Source organism: Limanda limanda, chromosome 3, assembly GCF_963576545.1.
Source record: "Limanda limanda chromosome 3, fLimLim1.1, whole genome shotgun sequence".
Taxonomy (NCBI): Eukaryota; Metazoa; Chordata; class Actinopteri; order Pleuronectiformes; family Pleuronectidae; genus Limanda; species Limanda limanda.
Window position 1 is genome coordinate 19,751,082 of NC_083638.1, and position 20,304 is coordinate 19,771,385.

At 43.1% G+C, this 20,304-nt stretch overlaps 2 protein-coding genes across 2 annotated transcripts; both read left to right on the forward strand.

The window, feature by feature from the left end:
* Positions 1 to 303: 303 nt before the first annotated feature.
* Positions 304 to 6,253, forward strand: prrg4 (proline rich Gla (G-carboxyglutamic acid) 4 (transmembrane)). Its single transcript, XM_061068771.1, has 6 exons — positions 304 to 705; positions 1,741 to 1,904; positions 1,988 to 2,015; positions 2,388 to 2,526; positions 3,275 to 3,469; positions 4,210 to 6,253. Exons 1-6 carry the CDS (start codon positions 609 to 611, stop codon positions 4,235 to 4,237), a joined length of 651 nt encoding a protein of 216 aa, XP_060924754.1. The 5' UTR covers positions 304 to 608; the 3' UTR covers positions 4,238 to 6,253.
* A 396-nt stretch (positions 6,254 to 6,649) lies between these two features.
* On the forward strand, positions 6,650 to 17,916 carry qser1 (glutamine and serine rich 1). Its single transcript, XM_061068769.1, has 13 exons — positions 6,650 to 7,051; positions 9,068 to 9,177; positions 9,566 to 9,703; positions 9,812 to 13,081; positions 13,399 to 13,703; positions 14,071 to 14,187; positions 14,276 to 14,409; positions 14,498 to 14,685; positions 15,119 to 15,256; positions 15,342 to 15,439; positions 15,731 to 15,877; positions 16,404 to 16,499; positions 16,641 to 17,916. The coding sequence occupies exons 1-13, from the start codon at positions 6,942 to 6,944 to the stop codon at positions 16,779 to 16,781; spliced, it is 4,992 nt and encodes a 1,663-aa protein (XP_060924752.1). The 5' UTR covers positions 6,650 to 6,941; the 3' UTR covers positions 16,782 to 17,916.
* Positions 17,917 to 20,304: the final 2,388 nt, after the last annotated feature.

Genomic DNA, 20,304 nt, shown 5'->3' on the forward strand with positions numbered 1-20,304 from the left:
TGTTCGATCCCCTCCAGCACTCCTGCGTGGTCATGCACCTTCCACTTCCCTGGTGCCCGCCGCCACCTAGCGTCCACTTGCATTCACGCAGCCTCTCTCGAGTCATCCAGGTAAACGTGATCGATTGGTCGAGTCTGCGCAGGTGGTGTAGGAAGTGGAGTTCAGAGGCCACATCTGTTGTGAGTCAACAACACACACACACACACACAAAAGGACGGGGACACCTTCCTCCTGCTCCTCTTCCTCTCGGACCCACCGGAGCTGTGTTTTTGCGACACGAGGACCCCCCCCCCCCCCCCACCACCACCACCACTCCATCCACCAGCTCCATCTTTTTCTGCCGAGTCCAACTTTTTGCCACCGGGGCGTTTTTCGAGAATATCGCCGATCGTTTCCTGGACCGTCCGATCGAGGCCGAGGCACGTACCTGCCCCCCCCCGCCGCTCCTTTGATCTCGCCGCTTTCGCTTTTGTCTCGCCCCCCCACGGGTCATGTAGAGGAGTCGTGTCTCCCTGTGGTTACAGCCTGAGATCCACGGATCGACCCGGGAGGAGACTCTGTCGGTGAATGCAGCACCGCGTGCCCGCGCACAGGTGCACGCGCCCACCATGTTGCTTCAAGCGCTCTTGCTCGTCCAGCTGCTGTCCTGGGGGGATCCGGCCTGCACGAGGAGGCTGCTCGCCACACAAGACCAGGACCAGGAGGGTGAGGATGATTTTAATATATTAATAATATTAATATCACCCCTAATCAATGCATTGACCCCCCCCCCCCTCTCTGTGGAGTCCCCCTGATATAATCCATAATCTATGACTCTGGTGCAGGCATTGGCCCAGACTTACCTGGGGTCAGACAGACTCATTCAGTGATGCCGCAGTGTTCCACATTCATATATATTATATATCATTTTATACAATAATATTGTCTTTTGCACCCTCTGTCTACATATTCTTAAACTCATATTATATTATATTACCTATTGTATTGTCAAATACTTATATTCATACCTCTACTATATATCATATATTATATCATACTCTCTGTATATTCTTTGTAAACATAAGTCTATATACACATATTTATACATGTGTACATGTTATAATTACTATTATTATATCACTATTACTATTATTATTATATATACTGTTGCTGCCATTATCATTATTATTACTATACTGCTTTTATATTGGTATTATTACTATCATATATAAATGTATATTATGTTATATTATATACTATATATACTGTACTATTTTTATATACTGTCTAACAATAACATGTCCATCATATCATCAGTACTATTAACATCATCTTGCCACTGCACTTTATCTGCCTATTTTATTTTATTTTATCTTGTTTTTTATTCTTTCTACCTCAATATTTTTTTATTTTATTCTATTGTATTGTATTTTATTGTATTCAAATATACCGGCTGCTATGACAACTTAATTTCCCTTCGGGGATGATTAAAGTACTCTATCTATCTATCCATACTCATTCATATTAATGCTGATCTTTTATTTTAGGTCAGAGTTTTAATGAATTATGAGTTGTGGTCTGGATCCACGGCACCTGTCAGCTGTGCATCGTGTCTCAAATAGCTTCTCAGGGTGTTTGCATTACTCTGGTGTGTACTGTAAAGGTCGTGGTTAGTGTTTGTTGTCTGTATTTGGTGGCATATGAGGATTAATAAAGATGATCTGATCCAATCTAATCATCCGCCCTGTGCGCCTGTCCCAGTGTTCGTAGATGAGGGGGACGCCCACTCGTTCCTGGGTCGCCAGCTGCTGTTCAATCGGTTCGACTTTGAGATTTTCGTCCCCGGTAACCTGGAGAGGGAGTGTCATGAAGAAGACTGCAACTACGAGGAGGCAAGGGAGGTGTTTGAGAACATCCCGGATACAGTTAAGTGATGCACCAGCCGGGGACATTGAATGAGCTCAAAGAGCAGAGGTGTCCGTACTGATACTGATGGTCTGTTTTACAGGACGCTTTTTGGAAGAAGTACAACGACGGTAAGAAAGACTGAATTCATCAGCAAACATTATGAGAGGAGTAGTGGTTGTTTTCTCAGGTACAAAGTACAACTTTAGTGCTTTCCCAAACTTGTTTCACCACTTAGTCAGCAGTGCAACGTCGCTTTGGAAAAACAAATGCTTGGTCTACAACTCAAGCAGTCGCTCAGATTGAAACTGATGGTCAAACTGTGTTAGTTGTGGTTTTGTTTTTACATCATAGAGATATTACTGTAAATAATTAAACTAGTTTCAGATGAGGAAGAGAAACAGTGACGTGGGTACTTTTATTACATCGAGTATATATCACTGACATTATCTGACAATCTCAGCCCTGTCCTTTTACCCTCTGTGCTTTGTGATGCTCCACAGCTAAGGACAATCGCCCGAACGTGGATGTGACGTCTCTCCTGGTGGGACTGATTATTGCTGCAGTGGCCATTGTTGTCATTAGCCTCCTGCTTTGGTATTTCTGTCATGGCAAATGTAAAGAGAGTTTCAGCCCGTCAAGGTGAGTGGGAGGGTCTTTATTAGCAGTAAGACATACAACCATCTTTTTAGCAGCAGTATTTTCAAGACTGTAGATACAAGTGCAACTCTTTTGTACCTAAAACCCCAGTATTTGAATAAACTCACAAGCTAAACATTTTGTATAATATACTGTATAATAAAACATACATCATTCACAAGCATATTTTCATCTTATGACAGCTGAAACACAGTTTCTACAGTATGATTGGATACTTCTGTCACTTTTCTGTAGTTATTACCTAAGGGAATGGGAATGACATTTGATCGATTCATCTGTACATTAATTCTCAATATATCATCTTGTCCTTAAAAATATAATTAGTGGAATAGCTTTTCCTGACATATTAGAAAACTAGAAGGGCACTCAGTGAGCATATACCTACAACACTTCATGTTGTATATAAAGAATTGCATCAGATTCAACGCAATGTTAGGTTTTCATTAAAAACGTATGAATGTTCTGTAATTTGCCTGTAAATTGACTGAAACTATTGATCAGCTATCCACATTTTTGCTGATTAAGTTTCTGTTGATTAAATGTTGTGGCTGTGCACCTGTTCTAGTAACATGCGTCTGGTTCTTGTCACACCAGGTACCAGCCTAGGTTGGGAGCCTTAAACGTACATTTTGTTGTCCACAGCTGTCTTATCACTTCCAGGTTATCACTTACCTCAATACATTAAGTAGGTCACAGATGAATGACGTGTGTGTCTCTGCTTCTCTCACAGTTCCATACGGGTTCGCACTGGGAGGACTAACGCTTCTCTAATAATGCGCCGGCTAGAGGAGGTGTCCCTAAACCCTGTGCAGCCACCTGGGCCTGGACTCCCTATGGAGGTGATCGTCCCCCCCGGGCTGCCGTCCTACGAGCAGGCAATTGCAAAAAGTGGACAGCACGACGCCCCACCTCCTCCCTATCCTGGGTATTTACCTATGCATTTGTGTTTACATTTTGCACACACATTGATGAGGACTAGGTGCTGGACAGGACCAAACAGATAAGGATTTAGGCACCGACCTGAAGAAGGGCCTTTTAACGATATGTGTTTAATGGTCTCTATAAACACTAATTGTTTAAAGGGTTATTTAATGTTTTGGACACAAGCCCTTTATTCAGTGGTCCAAAATGGTACCTTGGAGTTCATTAAAAGGTTTGTGGGAGCTTTGGCTGGTGTGCGGACATTTCTTGTCCTTTGATTCTACACAAGTTTCTCAAAGTTGAAAGATTTTAGTGAAAACAAATTAATTGATATTCAATTGAGAGTTTTTGTTTTTTTCTCTATAGACATAAATAGACATGGATAATTAAAGCTAGGGTTGGTAATCCTGAAAAGATGCAACCCGGCAAACTGCGGGTAAAGTCGGTAACCAGTCCCCCGATTTTAACCCGGAGGTCATGTCTAAAAACGGCATCACACATATTTGCTTTTATATTGACCTAAACCTACTTAAGTTTAAACTGAGCTTTGAAGCAGTTGAATGTGCTGTAGTTCTGAGCCTGAAGGGCAAAACAGTGTCTAAATACTTCCAGCGTGTGTTATAACTCACTTTTCAGGTTCCTCTTCTACACTCACACATGCAGTCATTCCCAATCCAGGCTGCAGTCACTGACAGGTATACTATGCATAGTTTTTATAACATCTGTCTTTGTTTCTGGTTTCAGGTCACGCCCTGGAAGCATCCGGCGGTAGTACCTTCAGGAATCGGAAGCAATACAATAAAACTATCATTTGCAAGTTTTTTAATCATCACAAGATTTGAAATGGTGCCTTATGCCCTTTGTTTATTGCTCTGAATCAACCTGTGTTTTTCTACTCACACATCATTCCATCTTCTCTGCTTTGTTGGTGCATCTTTTCCTTGGAAGTGTAATCTTCTCTCTTTGACATGCTATTTCCTCAGCTGTGGGTTCAGTCACATAACCTCTACCCTCTGCCGAATGAGCTTTATAACACATTTTACTCAGTTTGCTGCTTTATTTGTCAAAATGAAAATGAAGAATCAGTACAGTGTTGGACATGAGTGCTTTATATTGAGGGAATCCTTCTTCTCTTAAAGGTGGTTGTTTTCGATACAAGACTGAGTGAAAGACGAGGGTTTTGTTTCATTACACTAAGTATTAATGGTAATCACTGAGAGAGACTGGTGTGTTGTCATATGGTTCCCTGTCTCTTTGTGAAGGAAAATTAAAACATGGTGTCATGATTCATTTAGCCATGAATGGAAAAACAACTCAAGAGTTTTTGATGCACTGGTCTACCAGTTTTTTTTTTCTTTTTTAAAGGTTTACTTTGTAATTACAGCTGTGTATCAACAAATGCTTTAGTCCGATTTTGTTTTCATGTGCTGATTTTGTGGTTGCTTTATAAAGTTATAATGTGTTTGAAATTTATATAATTATGAGACTGCTCTACTAATATGTGAAGTTTTTAATTTCATGATCTGTCTTCTGGTTGGTTTTATTAAATGTATTATGAACTCTTCAGAGACGGTTTTCTAACATTTCCTCAGGACAATTTTTACAGTTAGACCATTACTGCTGTTATGACTATGAAAGTAACATTAGAACAGCATGTGTGTAACAAAGCCACTCAATTAGCTGTAGTTTGAATGAGTTTCATTTTAATGACACGATGCAGAAATATGTATCGCTCACCTTCACCAAAGTCTCATTATGACAAGAGGATTTACCGAGGCCTCGTTGGTTCAGGCTGACCCGAAGCACTAAAAAAACCTTTTCCAGATGTTTGTTGTCTCATCTTCCAACTGTATCTGAGATTGTCAATGTGTGTATGCAAACTGAAGAGAGCTGTATGTGGCTATTTTACAAATTTTGTAATTTTTCAGAATTTTCTCATCCACATTCGATAAATCATGGTTTATTCTTCAACTGTAAAAGACATATGTGCAATCTGGAACGCTGAGGTTGACATCATCTTGGAAGTATAATGAGTTTACACCAAAGCAACCTTCTTATGTCACTTTTCTTCTGTGTGTGAACATTGACTCATAGAGGTTTTCATATCAGATTTAAACACATCTGTATGTAAAATGTTTACGGTTGTCGTTAAAATGATTGAGGACTATGTTCACATGTTTCAAGAGCTTCATGTGAGATTACACTTTTTAAATGGGTTGAAATAATTAAATAATTAATAAATGTTATTTTTACAATCAAATTGTATGTCCGGAATTGACTGACAAGGACCTGTTGATGTTAAGATGACACATTGCCTCTTCTTTAATCAAATAGACATGTGTACATTTCTTGTATCACACAAATAAAATACATTAAAGAAATGTCAGCAGCTCCAGGCCATAGGATTTCAGGATATCAAGATATTGGATACTGTTTGAACGCTTGCGTGAATATCAATACTGAGAAATTTACATTTTTACCTGTTAACAACACAAAAAATGAAAAAAGTAGGAATATGCAGTGTAGAGAATTCATCTATTTTTATCAAGGATGGCAAATGGTTAACAAAATAAAGTGTAGCTGCTGACTAAAGTTATTTCAGGCTCTCACAGAGTGGAACTACATCTATCAACTATTCTACACATTTCTAAAGAGGGGCTCTTAAAATATTAGGAGATTTGCCTGTTTATTTTGTATTATTAATTTATTCATCAGGAGTTTAGGCCGGATTGTATGAACACAAATTATATCAAGATAAAAAACAAATAAATGATTCTAAAAAGTTGAACTTTTGTTGTATTGTTATTGATCAAAATGATGTTTATATAGCTATTGTTTTATTGCCCAGCCCCACCAGGAGCTAAATGAGAGTATGCACAAGACAAAATGGATAGATTTTATTCATCCCAAAGAGGGAAATTCCTGCGTTAGAGCAGCAAGGTATCCCAGTATATCAGTTGTAAACAATATGTAAACAAGGCTATACAAAATATATAGAATACAAATCTATATAAAGAATATATATAATACATATATAAAAGTGCAATGGTAAGACCACTTTTAATCTTGACATTATCGTTATTATCTCTCCACTTTCTTACAGATTGTGGTGTCTCTCAGGAAACGTCCTGGGGAACCCGCAGGTGGGAGTCGCACCAGCTCGGAGGTGGACGGAAGGGAAAGCAGAGAGCTCGCAGCCCCAGTGAGAGCGGTGCATCCTGGGAAACCTACTGACATGGGTACGTGAAGCCATGCAGGGCTTCCACGGCTCCACGGGACGGGAGCTGAACTCTCACTGACGAGCTCCGAGGGGAAAAGGGCTTTTTAAGAGTCGACCGCAGCGCAGCCTTCACGGAGGCTCGGACCGGACTGCCCTGCCCGGTCGCCCGGCGGTGTGGGACGCCTGCTGCCGCCACTGCTACGATGCGTGGTCGCTGCTCCACGAAGCTCCGCCGGGGAAGCGACTCCTTCACCGGATGATGGACAGGAACTACCCGACCTCCGGCTTCGCGGACGCGCTGGCTCCACCAGCACAGACCGGAGCTTCTTGGGCCTACGACCGCAGCGCAGCTAGTATCAAGCCGAGGTGAGGGGGAGATGAAGCGGGAAGGTGGCGGGTCACCCTCCCGAAGGAAAGCTCGGGGATGAGGGGGGCCTAGGTATGAAAAGTGCGGGGGTCCAGGCTGTTGTCTGCGGACACGTTTTCCTGAATTCGAGCGGGGTCGCGGAGCCGCCGGGTTGTCAGTGTTTTCTTAGCCGCCGTCCCTGTCGCCCACCTTGCTAGTCCTCGCTAGCACCCCGTCCCCTCGGCATGGCCCCCGGGCAGAGTGAGGGAACCTGCGGACCGGTGTGGTTTTATATCTGGAACAAGTTTCTGACACATGGAGCCCGAGCTAGCATCGTGTCGGCCTCTTTCTTCCCCCCCCCCCCCCCCCCACAGGTGCCCGTAAAGCCCAAACAACAGAGGTAACTAGCCTCCAGAGCTAACCGTGTCAGTCATGGCTCTTCATGTGAGTGGTGCACAGCTCCTGGGGTTTTCTGAGGCGACGTGTCCCAGCCTCTGTGTGTGTCTGTGCCACTGTTATTGGTTTATTTAGAGTTGTTGGACCGTAGCTGTCTCAACATTATATAACATATATTTGTTATATAATGTTTAATAAAACAGACGGAGTGAATTCAGCAGCTAAACCAAAGTTACAGATCTCCAACTACAGCAAACACTGGTATGGTCCTCCATATGTTACAGGGATGTCAAATTAAAAGTCTAAATTGTAGTAAAATAGTGGTGTCCACAAGCAGTGAGCATGTAGCACTCAAAAGTAGCTCTATTGATGATGATAATAATAATTATAATAAAATGCAGCTTACGGTGCTTTACTTAGTTTATTTTACTTTTATTTAACCTTTATTTAACCAAGCAAAGTCCTGTTGAGATAGTCCTGGCCAAGACGGGCAGCAACACAAACAAAGTACCAGTCAAACGGGTAGAAAAACGAGAGATACAACGTGAAATAGAGTTGAGGTGCAAAACAAACATCGTTCAACATCCTTTAAAAACATCGGTCATGCCAGTTCCATCAGTGATACTTGTGCACATCCAGGACCCCTGAACAGACACATCTAGGTTCCCCGGACCCCTACTTTGAAAACCCCTGCTTTACGCAAACCAGAACAGCGGATTAGCAACTGAACATTTTAACACAATAAAAGATGTTAAAAACAACGAATGTTGATCAATGACGGGTTGAAGCAATATTAAGATTGCAGTCTACAAATATAAATGGTGAAAAAATTCAAAGCAAGATCGTTAAAGCAGACCTTGATCCTTTTTAAAGAAAAACATGTTGACGGAGAGTGTTTCTAGCATGTGGCGGGATTTTGTTCCAACTTGCATAATTACAGAAAGTTGTTTCACCATATTCTTTGTAGTTTATCACAACTGTCCTCCTCCCGACCCGTGCAACACACAATTAGTTATTTTACCATACAAGAAAGAGCATGAAGGGCAAAGTCAGAGGAGGTAAACTATCACTCACATGCTATCAGTTGTCATCTGGGAGAGTTCACTACCACCTACTGACCACTGTCCTGGAAGTTGATCTCAAACTTTGGACTCCCACTGAACAAATTGGGGTTTGTTATTACACTGTGTTAAATTTCACAACTTAATAGTTAGCTAGCAGAGAAAAGTTTCATATGAAAATGTGATTGTGCATTGAAGTTGAAGGGACCAGAAGAAAAAACAGATAACTCCCTTCAGCTCTGTGTTCTCTTTCCTCGGATGTTTACCTTGCAGCTGAAACAGTTCAGATCCGATTGGCTGGATCTGATTACCAGTGATTTAATTTCTGTTTCCCATAAACTGTTCCCAGGAGAACAAGAAGTATGATAATAGACATACAATTATTACTTGCTTTTTCCCCTAATTGGTTCAGGCAAACACTATCATATTACCCCAAAACTTAATCATAGCTTTCATTGTGTTTTCTGCTAATATTTCTTGTTACTTTCCATGAGATGTGATTTACTTGTTCATATATAGCTCGGTGCTCTGCTGCTTGTGAGAATGAGAGCTCACATGTATGTTTGTGTGTTGATGCAGTCCCAGTTATGGTGCAACACACCTTGATGCAGAGCTCCTCCAGCGGCAAAGCTACACCTCCACCCACCAGCTTCCCACCTACACTACGTCACAGCTTCCTGCTGCAGCAGGTGAGTTATAGATGTTCAATATTCAAATCACACGAGGTGCGTGTTGTGTATTAGGCTAAATGTGTCAGCTTTCTATTATAAATGAGCTATTGTGGTGACACATCACTTAAATTATGACTCCTCATAATTGTAATATATTATAATATTGCAATTAGATTTGTTTTATATTGTTGAGACCCCCTGAAAACTAAACATGAATTTCCCCTTTTTATTGGTGGAGATGTCTCAGAGGCAGATATCTTAGGCGTTTAAGTAAATGTCACTAGAGATAAACCTTTATTTTGCTTGTATTTAAGGTGAACTATATTTTAAGATTTATTTACTTGGGACATGGAATCTATGTTCACATAGTGTCTTTCAGTGATCATCTCCCTCTTCTGCTTTTCAGGAGCTCTTGACTCAAACAGTAATAATCCTGAGACCTCAATCATGAGCTTCCTGTCAGCCATGGAGTCGAGAAGCCTTCAGGCTGGTCCTGTAAGTGCCTCACTGCTTACTCCCTTTCGACCCCCATCATGGCCTGCAGGTGAGAGCACATCCAGTCACTCAGTCTTTTAATTATTTTTGATGTACAAGTCATTAAATAGAAGAACAATATTAAAACTGTTGTTGATTTGTTTGGTTTGTTACGCAGGTATAAACTCCTCCACCACGGAGCTGTACTTGACTGGTGCCCTGCCTTCCAATGCCACCTTCCCCTCTCCAGCTGCTCTGTCGTCCTATCAGCACACTGGTGCCTACCCTCCCAGGAGTTATGCTACCAACCCATCGCTGGCTCTCCAGGATCCAGCCTTCAGCACTTCCCCCAATGGCCTGTTTTCTCACCCCGACCCCCTCCTCCATCTCAAATCAAGCCAGACCGCGCTTCCCACTGCCCTGGCCTTCAATCATCTCTCTGCCCCTGCTCTGGGCTCCACTCTGCCTGTCCAGTCTTCCACATACCGCTCAGCCCAGGAGTCAGCCCCCCACCTCCTGCAACCCCAGTACAGCCTGCTCCCTTCTACCGTGCCTGCCCCACAGCCCTACGCAACCACTGTTTTTTCCGGCTCCATTGAAAGAGCTCTTCAGCGTGAATGTAGTGTGATCAAACACCACCAGAGGCCTTCTAGCAGCCACACAGCCTCAGAGCAGTTGCCCAATGAGCACTCGTTATCGGGGTACTTTGTCTCTGGCAGTGAACCAGATGTGTCCTACCAGCAGGACCCTGCCCGCCATACTCCAGTGTCGTGCAGCCCTTCCCCAGGAGTAGATTCATCTCAAGGGGTCAATGGCGCTCCGCAGCCTAAAACAGACTTAGTAACTCAAGCTTATTCGACTACGTCAGTGCCAAAGGCTAAAGACTGCTCTGCCAAACTAGCTCCACACTCTGGGGGTGAAGAGAGTCACAGCCACACTCAGAACCTGCCGAGTGGGTCTCCGGAGCGATATTCTTCCCCAGGGCACAACCAGAATTCAGTGATTTCTAATCAGCAGTCTCTCCACCTACCGAGCCTAATGTCCAACAGTTTGTCTCAAACCTACATCATCCCACACACACAGTCACAGACCCCCACTTCCACCGCAGACAAACTGTCATCCCTTTATAAGACCCTGCCTTCTCTCTCTTGCCACTCTGGCAATGTGGCAACTGTCAGTCAGACACTTGTTTACTCCACCAGTCCCAGCCTGAGTCAGGAGCAGCAGGTCCAGTACGGAGCCCAAGTCCAGGGCTTGTGTCAGGGGAGTCTCTCGGAGAGCTACCCCACATCCCACTCTCAGGGTGCTCCTAATGTGACTTTTACATCTCAGTCACAGGGGCAAGCTTCAGTGACTCATTCTCAGAGCTTTGCCACAGTACAATCCATTAACCAATCCCTTAACTCCTCCTACCAACCCACATGTGTTCGGAGTCTGTCTGCATCCAATTCTACGCAGGACTACACTCTCATGCAATCCTCAGTGGGATGTAAAACGCACAACACTCTCTCCCAGCAACATAAATATGTTCTGTCTGCACCTCTGCCTTCCTTCTCTTCATCTGCTCAAGCCTTACACAATAACATCAGATCCTCTATACAGGATGTAAAGCCAACATACGGCAAACACAAACTTGAAGAGCTACCGATGCAGGACCTTGAGGCTCTCCACCAGGCGACTATGGAGGCATCGGCAGCAGACAACAACATGGCGGCCCACAATGTCATCTATGTTGTTTCGAAAATGGATGACCATCACAAAACGCAAAGTGTTATCCGAAGCAATTCCCGCTCTGATGACCAGCTCATGGGACTGGGTCATACACACACAGAGCAAGTAAAGGATGAAAGAATGGGTTCCCTCAACCAACAGCACATTCATCTAATCAGCTCCAACGGTCAGGATACTGCAAACTTAAAAACTGCAAACTCCAGTATTGTATCTTCACATGTACCTCTCCATCTCAAATCTCTTGAGCCACATCAACAAAACCACCAGAATCATAATCAATCCCAGAGCCACATCCCGGCAGCCCACACCCAATATATCACCGTCCCCAGCACTCAGGTTCTCCTCGAGCCCAGCCAGATGATTTTGCTTCAGCAGCCCATTGTCCACCAGGGTCAGAACCCTTCAAAGCTGGTATCAGTGCAAAGTATCCAACAGCAGCAAGGTTTGGGCCAATTGCAGGTCCAGTATCTCCAGATGGATCGGGAACTGCTAGGTCCCACTGGCACTGAACCCCACAGTCAGCAGCAGGGCACAGTTGTGTCCGAGCAGAGCTCAGGATGTCCTGATTCCTCGAAACACCACTACAGCCACTCAGCAAATCACCAGTCAAACGATGCCAAGAACCACTTTGCTCTCAACTCCATCTGCTTCCCTGAATCTATGCTACTCGCAGATGAGAGAAACATTTTGTCGAATGTTGATGACATCCTGGCGGCAACAGTCGCGGCTTGTGGCGTCACCGCTCAAGACTTTGTCAAGGCTGCCTCCTCCACCGAAGCTGAAATGGCAGTGATGGCAAGTGCCGCTGATACTAAAGGACATTTTCAGACTGTGGATATAAGGAACATGTCACCTATTTTCTCCTCAGCACAACATTCGATCCTAACTAACACTAACTCCCACACTTTGTGCATGACAATAAATGGACCTCAGATGGCCACAGACACTCAGGTCAGCAGTTCTGACATTAATACAAACGGAGATGGAGGAAGCTCTGAGAATGATTATCACTTAGGTGGGCATTTGTATGATCCCTCGGGTCTACAGAGCAGCATCAAAGATAATCTCAAGTGTATTAAAACAGAGGATGGTCTTATGGAGGGCCCAGGCGGAGAAGACTACCCCAAAAAGAAGGCTCGATTCAAGTCCTTGACCAAACCAGGTGGTCCTGAGGAGGACAGCGGACAGACCAGAGCGGCCAAGCGCAGTGGGATGGTAAAGCGGCAAAACTCCAGGGGCAGTGACGTCAGCTCGCCATCTACTCCACACAGCGTATTTGATGCTTGTCCTCAGCAGGAGAGAATCAGGCAGAAGATTCGTGAGGTGGAAGAGAAACAGCCAGAGGTCAAAACCGGCTTCATTGGCTCTTTCCTTGACTTCATAAAATCTGGCCCCAAGCAGCAATACTCTCCGAGTCCTACGCGAACGATAAGTCGACCCAGAAAGCTGTCCACCTCATCCAAACCACTGCCATGTGTTTTGCCTGCTTTGCCTCCCAAGTTGCAGACTCTGCCAGGGCCTGGGATTTCACATGAGCCACAAGCATTGAGCTCCCACCAGAAACGTCTGGATGAAGATCTGCAAAAGAACTTGGAAACGCTGCCGTCATTCAGCTCAGATGAGGAGGAGAACACCGGGAAGAACCAGGCCCTGAGGAACAGCATTAGCTCTGCACTCTCAGCTCTGGATGAGTCTTCAGATCGGAAAACCAGGGCAGGTAATAACAACAACACACATCTAACCTCTCTGTATGTTACCAGAGCATCAACATACTATTGTTTATATTAATGATCATAACTTGTTTTTCAATTCTTTTTTTTGGTACAATTTAACAAGTTATAACATATCCTAAGAAGTTTGCAACAAATACCACAAACCTTTTTTTAATTGGATAGTGAATTGGAATAATGCAGCGTAAATTAAATGTTTTCTGAAATGTCTTTATCATTTACATGCATAGTGCAGTAGTCATTTCACTTCAGAAAACGTTTTTCTTCAACGCATTCATATGCTGCATCTACAACCCTTCTCCAGAAAACACAATCCCCGGTCCGATGATGAAACCAGATCAATCGTCCATCATGCAGCACGCTGTCAAAGAGACCTGTTTCCCACAGGTAACCACTCCTCTGCAAGCAGCAAACTCCGTCATGGGAGCGGCTGCATTTGCTGCTAAAGACAACTCCAAAGAGATGGCACCGGGACAGGTAGCTGTTCAGCTGATGAATGTGGCCATGGAGGGACTGACTGACGAGGAGCTGTCGGACAGTGGAGGGGAGGGAATGTACCGGGAGAGAGATGAGTTTGTCGTCCGGAATGAGGACGTTGAAAACTTGAAGGTACGACTGGTCAACAGCATGGATGGACAAATGGATGCTTGTGAACATGAAATTTTAAGTAGAGCTATAGGCGAAATTATTATACATGAAAGCAATGTTGACTGTGACCTGTCTGAGCTTAACTATATCGCCCTCTGATGTAGTCGCCCTAATTTAATTGAACAATCCTTGAAGGTGTCTTATTTGCTAAAAACCAAACCTGCGCTTTTCCCTGTAGCGCAACCTCCCCCACCCCAAATTATGAATAGTTATTCATTTATGATCTCATGTATGCTCAAACTTGAGCAGTTTCCCTTGCTTATCTTGAACCTGAACAAGTGCCGCATTCTGAAACCTGTCCTGTACTCTGTCATGTGCATGTCTCCAGGTAAAAATGAGAGCGGGGAGTGAGCCTCCGGCCATCTGGAAGGTCCAGAAGGCTCTGCTGCAGAAATTTGTGCCTGAACTCAGAGATGGAAAGAGAGTCTTCTCAGCCACAAACAGTGTAAGTTAAAGCAGCAGTAATTCACATGGATATGCAAGAATGAGTATTTGATCATTCAAATTACTTTTGTTTACTTCTGTGTGTGCAGTATCTTGGATACTTTGGTGATGCCAAGACCATGTACCAGAGGGTTTATGTGAAGTTTTTGGACACCGTGAACAAAAGGGAGTATGTACGAGTTTGTAGTCGGAAGCCACGTTGCAAGCCTATGAACTCACTGAGGTACGCCAAGAGGACGGACAGGTGAAATTGTTTTTGTTTTCTAAACGTGTGTTGTCTGTAGTGTAACTGTCTTGGTTCTGTCACACAGGGGTGTTCAGGTGAAAACTTTACTGGGCCTGACAGCAAATGCTTCCTCAGTCTCCCAGAGTCAGAAGCCCCGTCCCAAACCCCTTAAAACACGGGCAGAACCTCCACCTAAGAAGAGGAGGAAATGGAAGGAGGAGTTTTCCCCCACAGCCTCAGGGTCATCTGCAGAGGAAGGTGGTGAAGATAATGGTACGGCTGCCCTTTGACATTTCTCATTAAATATAGGTCGTTCATGCTAATATATGTTTTCATTTTCTTTAAAAAAGATCTAGTCCAGACTCGCACACCTGAAAGTGCATAGCTCCTAAACAATTCATGTACATGCCAGTCTTACTAGAAAGAAGAATTTCTTGTTGAACTACTACGAATGAGAAATGGCAGTGCTGAAAAGTATGAACAGGGATTTATTTGTTTGGACTGAAAAAGATGCAAAGCTGTTGTGTAAGTCTGGTTTAGATAAGCTTTGCATTGACAGCTGGTAGCCGTGACGCATATTGATATGACACGATCAGGAAGTGAATGTGGGCAACTGTGAGTTCATGTGGGCGAAGCCTTAGTATTGACACAAGTTGATTGTGTCGATTTTAGTCTAAATATCTTCTGGATCTTCTCACACTCTCAGAGTTAAACCCTCCGGTGCCGCTTGCTTCACGGTTCCTCAACACTCGAGCTATGAAGGAGACGTTTAAGAGTTTTGTGGAACTGCTCGTCAGCGTTGTCTTGGACGAAGACGTAATGGCGGCACTTGAGAAGGCAAAAGGTGAGTGGATTTACTTTTTTGACAACAACCTGTTCTCAGCGAGGGCGACTTAATAATGGGTCAAATCTGACTTGTCATGTTTCAGATGAGTTGCTGCTGCCACATATGAAAAGAGTGGACGCGATGATCACCGACAACAGGAAACGGCTGCTTCACAAACTTCCCATAGGTCAAGTCCTAAAGGTGGGTGTCCTGGGAACTACACATTTATGTTTTGTTGTGAGATTAATGGAAAAGAGAATATCAGCAGAGCAAGTAGAGATTGTTACTTTCTAAATCAGAAATAAATTATCCATCAAACACGAGGCGAATATTAACATCAGTCTTCTCCTTCACCTCCTGGTCACACACAAAAAAAGTAAAAGTGTAAAAACACGTCTTGATCTATTTTGATGACAAAAGGAAATATATGAACTCACAGGACCTTAACTACAGTCTATGAAGCTGTGTAACATGACTGTTCTGTGTCTTCAGGCGGCTCTTGACAGCTTCCCAGAGATCTCAGTGGTCACAGAGCTGAAGAAGGATGGGGAAACTCCTGCCTTCAAGGTGCGTCTCAGTGGTCGGGCCTACAACAAGAAGACCATGAAGCCCTACAAGATGCCTAACAAAGTGCCACAAGTAAGACAAGAAAACTAAGATGATCTGATCACAAGTGGAGAGCTCCACGTTCATCATTTCACAGCTGTTATGAGAGTCCGTCTCCTCATGCGTCTCAAGTGACCTCTTGTGATTGAAGAGATAAGATGTTAGCTAGGAGGTCATAATGGGGACCAGGCCGCATTTACATTAACACTACTAATAGAATTTGGCCACATGCGTCCCAGCCCACCTCTGAATGTGACCTGAGTAATCAAATTTTTAATTTTCCCTCATTGTGTCTTGGGTTCGTTCTGACTTGCACTTAAAGTTGTCTATTGGTGACGAATGTTTATATCAGGTCCAAATGGGAGCCAATGTTTTGGTAAAATTCATTGTGCACTTATATGTCCAGCAGAGGGCGCAGTGCCACCATTATGCTTCTCTCACATTTCTAAGGGCTTTTAACCACTGGTGTCCCTTTTCCTGTTATGCTCTCTCTTAATACACTTAAAAAGTGTAACAAAAATAAAAAGCGTTTTTAAGACTTTACTTTTCCTCTTTCCAGGAGTACACAGTGGACCAGCAGAAAACCCAGTGGTTCTCTCTGTACCATTCTCTACAACATTACAAGTACCACACATACCTCATGTGTAAGGACGAGGTGAGACATCGTCTTACACACATGTGGACATTTTGGCTTTCAGCTTTTTTTTCAGATGCTTATTATTCTGCTCTGCCTCTATTGTGTTGAAGCCGGTTAATAGAATTTTGATAAATACTTAATACTGTTCTGTCCTCTCAGATTGCATCTCTGCGGGAGCAGACCGGAGACCTCAGGCAGGAGGAGACCGTACAGAGGTGTCTGCAGAACGGAGCTTGGGTTGAGGGGCTATTTGATCGCTTCGGAGAGCTTATCAATCAAGTGCAGCAGGCCTGCAGATGATCCATCCCGGCCAGGGCTGATTTCTACATCAAAAAAGACTTACCTACACTAAGTCTAATATATAAAAAGAAGAGGATGCCTCCAGCTCAGAGTGGCAGCGGAGAAGGATGAGGTGAACCTCTCCTTCCGGCCACTCAGAGATTTTAGTCAGGGACCTGTCGGTGGGCTCATCTGAAAGACGTTCAGGGGTCTGTGGCATAAAAGTGGAACGAGGCCAACTGTGGGATGGCAGTAGAGTTTATGGTCTGTATCACTGCGTCCGAGCAGGAAGCCATAACCTGATCCACAGAGGACAAGGACTTGTCCGGGGACTATATTGGAAGATCTCTGCATTTTGCTTCTCCTAGCCTTTGTAGCTTTTGTAGTTAAAAGCCCACTTTTATTGGGCCCTTTTCATAGATTTCTAATTTTATAAATCATTTTTTTAGTTGAATTACAGATTATAACCAGTGAGTATGCACTAGATAGAAAACATTTGGCAAAGAAAATAGAGCACAGCAAATAAAAAGAAGCAGAAAACTGATCGCCTACAGTTATAACGAGCCTTCCATCATTTATAGGCTCATACAGAGTTGATATATTGTAAAAAAAAAAATATCTCTATATTATATATAACCGTAGTTATATACTGTTTGTAAAACATCCATTTTGTAATGGAGTGCCAACTTATATATAATGTACATTTTTGTATAAAAGAGCAGGGAGGTGGGAAATGCAGCAATTCTCCTTAAGGAGGAATCTAGTAACTATATACTGTATCTATATTGTGTTTTAACACTTCACACAGCCCTTTGCTTATAAGATGCAAAAAGGAAATTGCAGTACCAGCACTGCTTTTAAAAAAAAAATAATGAAATCTTGTTAATCAAATATTATTACCTTGATTTATCGGAGGGTAAATGAGAAAAACAAATAGTTGTCTTTATACTTCTTTACAGACATAGCCCACATTTTTTGACAAATAGATATATATTTTTCACAGAAATAAATATTATGTTCACTACACTTTTATGACACTTTTTCCCACGGTTTTAAAAGAATTGACTCTTTATAAGACAGTTACAAGTTTTATGCTATCAAAGTGATCTTGTTCTTTAAAGATGCAGTTTGTAAATAAAGTGCCGCATGTATTAGACGATTGTTTTTGCTGCATTTTGTCTGTTGACCGGTTCCAGATTCAGAAAATGCTGTGGTGACACATGAGTAATAGCTAAGAGGGATTTCCTATATGTATACAACACATTATTGCAAAGACTATTACAAAATACATCTTCATCGCCGAATCACAAAAATAAGGGGAATGAGTCGTGATTGTTTTTCAGTATTTGCGCCATGAAATTACATTACATGCATACAGCTGTCCAAAATCATAATAAGATGGTAAAATTTGGCCTAATACATGATCAAGTTAAGTGTTTGAATGTTGTAGAACATTAAAAGTTCATATGTTCTTTGAAACTCACAGGAACGTAATGCTTCATCTGCGTTCGCTTGTTTGTTAGTGAGCAAAATTCATAAATCAGGCATGTTAAGAGGACAGGTATTTATGAGTGTGGGTAATTTGATGCAGATGCAAATAAAATCAGGATCTAGTGAATTTAAATGTGGTTTCATAACTGTTGGGCCTTGGCGGAGAAATAAACTGCCCTATGTCTAATCATGCCATACTCTTAAGAAATATTTAACCTTGTACCTAGAACACGCCTATCTAAATACTAATCTTTCCCTTTACTGTGGAAATGGAATGCACAGACACTTCTCTCTTTAAAGTGTTTTTACGAGGAAGACTGTTGGATTTTAGAAATTACAGGATATGATTGTGTACCAAGGTTGTTTGGTACATATGATTCGCTCCATTACACCTGATTTCTTTTATGGTATTTTATAGCATTTTGCCTTCAGTGACCACACTGACTGAGAAGAGAGACTGGGAAAAGGGGCAAAACAGCTTCTGCAGGTGGATCCAAGCCTCTGTAAAACCAGACTTCATGTAAACCTCGGCAATCGTCCGCTGTATCATGTTAGAGGGAACAAGAGGGGTGGGACACCTTCATCCTTCAGGAGATGTTTTTCAAAGGCCTCAAACTGTACCTTCCTGATTTTCATCGTGCTTTTTCTTTACACCAATTTTACCACATTTAATAGAAGCTTTACTTCAGATCAGAAAATGCTTGTCTCCTTTACAGCTCAGCTAAGAGAGGCCTGTCAGTGTTGCATCTTCACCTGCTGGTAAGGTTCCAGTTATTTGCTGGTTGGAGTGTGTAGTTGATATTGGCCTGTATCCCTCTGGGGGACGAGACAGCAGGGCAAAGGGAAACTTGTTGTGATGCTCGCCCACCCTGTTCTCATGACCAAACTATTCACTGTGAATGGGAGGCAGACATTGTGTCATCTGAAAGGCTCTTGGGCCTGTTGAATAAAATATGATGCAAAAATTACTGGCAAACACCCCCCGTCAAACAAAACTACAAAAGTCTCTCTGTGCTGCAGCGACAGCTCTGTGAAGAAAGCCACTGTCCTCTGTCCTTTGGACTGGGAGGACACGGGGGTGGAGGACGGCCAGTGAGGCGAGCGATTGAGATTCCAGTACGGCCACGACTGGTGAGGACAGATACTGAACATCTGCTCTCCAGATGAGAAGCATCATGAATTTTAATGCACTGTACTGTATTGTTGCATGTGTGGGAGACAGACTGAGAGCACCCTCGAGGCAGCGTGAGGATGTGAGGAGGGCACAGAAACTGGACACTTTCTGAAAAACTCTGACAACTTATTGGTTTTGGAAATGCCCTCAACTGAGAACTAGTGTGCTGTGTGGTGATGCTGCACGTTTAAAGCCATTTGTAAGCAGTCAAGTAAACAGTTACACAGCAGAAATCTGTGAAAGAGGTGAGTTTAGATTCCTCCTCAGTCTGGCAGAAGCTCAGATAAACCACATCCCACTGATGACTCCACATCTGGATCTTCATATTTAGCAGTGGTGGAAGTAACTAAGCATTAACTTCAGCACTATATGAACAGATTCCTGGTTCAATTTTTTCGTCCACTAACCAGAATGTCAGCTGTTTGATCCCTGGCTCCTCTGGTCTGATAGCTGAGTTGTCCTCGGTCAAGACACTGAACCCCCAAGTTGCCCCAATGTGAATAAACTGGTAAATATAACTTGGACTGCAAAAATGCTCTGAGTGCTGGATAAGACTAGAAAACTGATATAAATACAGTCTATTTCTATTCACAACAAGCAGTGGCAGATCTATGATTTTTCTAAATCGGGGCTATAAAAGGGCCAACATATACCTAGAGGGGACGATTATATGTCCAAACTGAATGTACTTTTACTGATTCAGTATGGTTAACTCCTTGTTTACAGTTTTCTGCAGGGCTTTGAGCACAGGGACAGGGGGACTTCCTTAGCCAAACAAATGGATCTGCCCCTGGTTTCTCAGAATTTCAGTGAAAAGCACTCTACCTGCATGAGAACATTTCTTTCTTTTTTTAGAGAGAGCTACATCCTGGAGAAAAT